This window comes from Phaethon lepturus, unplaced genomic scaffold, assembly GCF_000687285.1.
Source record: "Phaethon lepturus isolate BGI_N335 unplaced genomic scaffold, ASM68728v1 scaffold695, whole genome shotgun sequence".
Lineage (NCBI taxonomy): Eukaryota > Metazoa > Chordata > Aves > Phaethontiformes > Phaethontidae > Phaethon > Phaethon lepturus.
In genome coordinates this window covers 29,111-33,930 of record NW_010542432.1, presented here as the reverse complement: position 1 = coordinate 33,930, position 4,820 = coordinate 29,111, and the positions used below count along the sequence as shown (strand labels likewise).

General features: G+C 35.2%; 1 protein-coding gene across 1 annotated transcript in view; it reads right to left on the bottom strand.

The window, feature by feature from the left end:
- The window catches only part of NFKB1 (nuclear factor of kappa light polypeptide gene enhancer in B-cells 1), a 47,966-nt gene that overhangs the window by 26,518 nt on the left and 16,628 nt on the right, over positions 1–4,820 (bottom strand). Inside the window, exon 5 of the mRNA XM_010287999.1 lies at positions 1,033–1,181. Within this exon, the coding sequence (XP_010286301.1) occupies positions 1,033–1,181 (149 nt within the window). The remainder of the gene's footprint in view (positions 1–1,032; positions 1,182–4,820) is intronic.

Genomic DNA, 4,820 nt, shown 5'->3' with positions numbered 1-4,820 from the left:
TCAGCAGGACACTTCAGGTATCTATTTGAATGAAAACTTTCATAATACAAAATCTGCTTTTGTAAAAATCTCCTGGCACATTTAAAAATCAATTAGGTCTGGAAGTATGAAAACAAGACAATAACTCCATTTTCATGTGGGTCAATTGAGGATAGGAAAGCTGTTTCTAAACATCTGATGAAAAACAAGACAAGTTAGGAAATGAGCCAAACTTTTCAAGATGAAAAGGAGCATTTCAAATGAAGCTATTTAAATTGTTGTGCTTGGTAAAGTTAGTGCACTGGGCTTGGACATCAAAAGTTACAGTTTAAAAGAATTTCTCTCTCCCAACCTTCTCAGCTTTTTAAACTTCATCTTCTTCACCAACAAAGACATTCTTGAGATCACAGAACTAAAACTCACAGCCAGCATGAAACCTGATCTAAGCCTGAAAACGTAGACAGGAGCCTCAGCTCCATTTACTGATATAAACAATTATTCTTTTAAATTAAACAAGAACAGACCAACTACAATTTCACTATAATCTTACTGCTTTAAACTTAAAAAGTTTGACTCATTTAGTATTTTCATGTTTATACGTGTCTTGCATTAATTTCAGATTTACTAACCATATTATCTTAATGCTTTTCACTATATTCTTATTGGCAGATTTCAGCAAAAGTAAAATATTGATCAAAATCCTAACAAAAGCTTTTCTTCAGTAATTTTACAGTCCCTTCTTTTTGATTGAAACTGCTTACATTTTAAAGAATGGGCTTGCAATACAAACTTGGACTGCACACCAAGAGACTGAAACTACAAATTCTAAGTGAAAATTATGTGCTTAAAGCTATTTAGCTTGCTTAGAGCAAATTCTACAAAGGTAAACTCCATTTATTTTTCTACTTCAGATACAAACAAAACACAGATCAGAGTGTGAAGACCAGTGCTCCACTTAGCTGCCTCTTAGTAGTATTTTTGTATTGCTTTTTACAGTGCTTGTACTCGATTCTCTCTTTTAGTCCAGCTTTACAAATGAGTTGACAGACTTACCCTACAACCATATCTTTAGGTCCTGCGTTAACTGTGCATACTCCATCTTCACAAAATTTACCCACCAAGCTGTGAGCATGTAAGTGGACGTATTTGCCATTAGTAACTAACTGGACAATTACTTTTGCAGGTCCAACATAATTGCAGATCTGTAAATAAATGTAAAAAAATACGGGGTTCTTTGATTCCGGTTGAATATTTTCTGTCACCTAAGTACAATCAGGCTTACACAGGAGAAATGTGTATGCATTTTCTCATGAAATACAAATAACAAACTAACCGTACCAGACCATCACAAAGAAAAGCCAACCCTTTTTTTGTAATTAAACTTGACATACAAATGACAGGAGTAGTGACCAAAAAAGTTAAGAAATAATAATAAAAAAAGCTAACGGAAAGCAACATTCTGCTTCCCAAATCATTAATCTCAGTTTTGCATTCTGGCCAGTTACTCCACATTGCTCTCCTTAAATTTCAATTAGTACACTGAATTTACAATAAACATTGTGTTACATGTTAAGAAGCCTACAGAACACAAAACACAAAATGCTGCATTATTTTTCCGAATTTGAAAACATTTAAAATTTATTTTTAAATATTATGATTTTTTAAAAAACATTTTGGCCTCATTATAATGACTCTTCAAATACAGATTTTAAAGTGAATTAATTCTATATTCACAAGTATCTTGTTAGTTCAATATGCTACATCAACACACATTATCCGGTCCAGTAAATATTTCCTTTAAGTGTACATGATGATATATGCTAAATCCTAAGATTTTGCAGGCCTGGAACTATGATAAACTGGGTTCCTTAGTATAGCCAGCCTTAAGAGGGCTAAAAAGCTTTTTTTCCACTGTTACAGTTTCTAATCACCATACTTTGTTAATAGCTTTTAAAATTGTGATGTCAAGTAATGCCTCTAACAACAAACCTAAAATTACTAATAACATACCATATTACTTTACATATGTGATTTAGAACTTTATTTTTCTTTCCTCACAAGTAATACTTTTCAAGTCAGTTATCGGTTACACACCACTTTCAAATTATGCTGAATATAAAATTACCCCACTTTTTAAAAAGCAAACATTACCTTCTCTTCCAATTCACTTAATTAACCCTTTTATCAGTGTTGGGGTTTTTTTCCCTCCTCCTCTAATTTTTCTTCTGATATGCCTTGGGCAAAGTTCTTTGTATTACAGCAGCTTATAGATCTAATCAACCAAGGTATTAAAGGATCACGATAAACATTAAAGTGATGAATCAGCGATGAACTGAATACTTAAGGTTATATTGTTGATAAAATGCTGATAACCAGGGATTGCCACGATTTCACCCCGCTACTAAGTCCTGCTAGCTTTCTTCACTCCAGTTAACCACTCTCTTGAACCCGTTCCATCACAGCTGAAACACCCTGCATACGTACAATGTGTGCCCTCCCTATCTTCCTATTCACTGCTAAAAGCAAAAAAAATCCCAACTATGAAAAAGCTGTTCCAGGCGGAACAGGTGTGCAAAAGCCCTCTCATTACTCATCGCCTGCTAGTTAACTGTGTAATACTGTATTAATGTGCATTTTACCAATGGCAGTTTCTAACGTACAAAACCTGGGATACTCATGCTTCCTCCTGTTTCCAAACTGCAGTCCCTCCTGGATTCAAACAATACAGAGATGCAGAATAATCACTGCTTCACCATTTCCACCATTTACCAGCAGTGAGAAAATGCAGGGATCCCTATGTAACTTCCACAAAGCCATCCGAAAATAAAATTGATTGTGTTTAGTGCTACACGTCACCACCACCACCACAATTAACTTTTTAAGACAGCGGCTTTTAATTTTTTTTCTCATTTTATCCCTCACTAAGCAAGTCTCTCCTTGCTATGAAGTTCCCAGCACATCCATAGTGTTACATTCATTATGAGTAACGTGCGTGTTCTAGTATCACATCAGAAAAGTTCAAGACAATCCTTCATCAGCTGTAGAAACCACAGTGAAACTGTAGGTAGGACTGCTGCACGTCAAGGACTTTCCAGCCTCTGAAAGCAGAACATGTAACTGCAGTGGTAACCAGATTGCAATCTTCCCCTGTTACTCAGCTCACCGTGATCTTTGTAGTCCCTCTCGGGGGAAATACAAGAAAGTTCTTAAAGTGTAATACCTTATGTAGGTCATAAGGCAAGAAAGGATTTTTGTCATCCAGTCTGATGTTCTATGCTGCAAAGGCTACAGAATGTCCCTGAACTGTTTCCCACCTATCTCTCTTCTAGACAGACTTTCCTACTTGGTTTTGAGACATCCAGGTTATCTTGGTGCCCAGCAAAATAGCCTCAGTTGTTAAATATCCTTGTGTACCATAAACTGAGTCTGAAATAATTTTTCAGTGTCTTTGAATCATTGACACCACAATTTCAGAATAACTTAAAATTTTTTCTGGCACTAAGATATACAAGTAACTATCACCTTTTATGTAAGAATTTAAAAAACACTGTCAAAGGCATTAGAAGATAGACTGTATATTATAATGCTGAATATCCATAGAAACCTAAGGATTATGGTGTTGACTCAGAAACATATACTCAATATGAGAGGGAGATAGCATGAGGTTGCTGTACTGCTCAAAATCAGAGCTGTGATCTGAAAAAAATAACTACTGGACTTCAAATTAAAGATAGGGGAGAAAAAAGAAAATAAGGAGCTCCTGGGAAGAGCATAGCTGTAATACTTGATTACATCCTGTACTGAAGTAGCATTCAATTGATCTAATCTGATAAAGTTAAAATGCTGCAGGCTCACATTTATCTGCCGCTTCTGTTTGAGAGATTTGTCTGAGAGATTAAAAGGACCCTGTGAACTTGAAATCAAGTCAATTGCAAAACAAGAGTTGAAAGTTTTTTCAGTTATTTCACATCCTCCTGCAATCCAGACCCCAGCCAATTTTTTATAGTTTCTGAAACTTAAAAAAAAACCTTTATAAGAACATTTTCCTACTTCAAAGATGTTTTTTCCAGCTACTCTTACAAGCAAGAAGTGAAAACAACTCGTCAATGACAGAAAGCAAACGATGGAAAAGACTGTCAAATCTATAAAGCTAGCAACAACAAACATACCTATTTCTCTAATTACTTTGTCACAGCAATATAGCCCCAACCCTGCCTAACCCTCAGAGTGTAACTAGTGCTGTCCTCAATACACACACACAAAGAGTGTTCCACAGATGAGGCATCACTCACTCTTTACAAACAGTATGTTTTCACAGAGCAATGTAATTTTTTTCTTCAGTTGCTACTTTAAAGATAAAATATTTCCGATGTGGTACAAATTGTTTAGGCAACTGAACACTTCAAAGGTCTAAGAATAAGCAATGTAAAGTAATTTAAACCAATGGGTGCTGAAGATCTTCTGATCCTCTGAAGTGAGTTCACCTTCATGCCAAAAATATGGAGTCAGGTGCTCTGCTTTAGGAGCCCAAATAAAGGGACTCAGTGCCCCATATTCAGCCAAATAAACTGTAACATAAATAATAATAATATAGTAAATAATAATAGTAAATACAATAATTAGTAATAAAATAGTAAATACAAAAGTAAAAAGCACAAATCTTATCGAATTTAGCTTTGGCTGAATTTGGTGCAGTACAGGTTTTTAAGAAGGGTAAAGATTTCTAACAAAAAGTTTGCTCATTCTTGTCTCATGTTTATTCCTTAATTCAGCTGTTAAATGAATTTTTAGCTTGTAATCAGCAATCTATCACTCTACAATTTAACTCGGGGGGGGGGGGG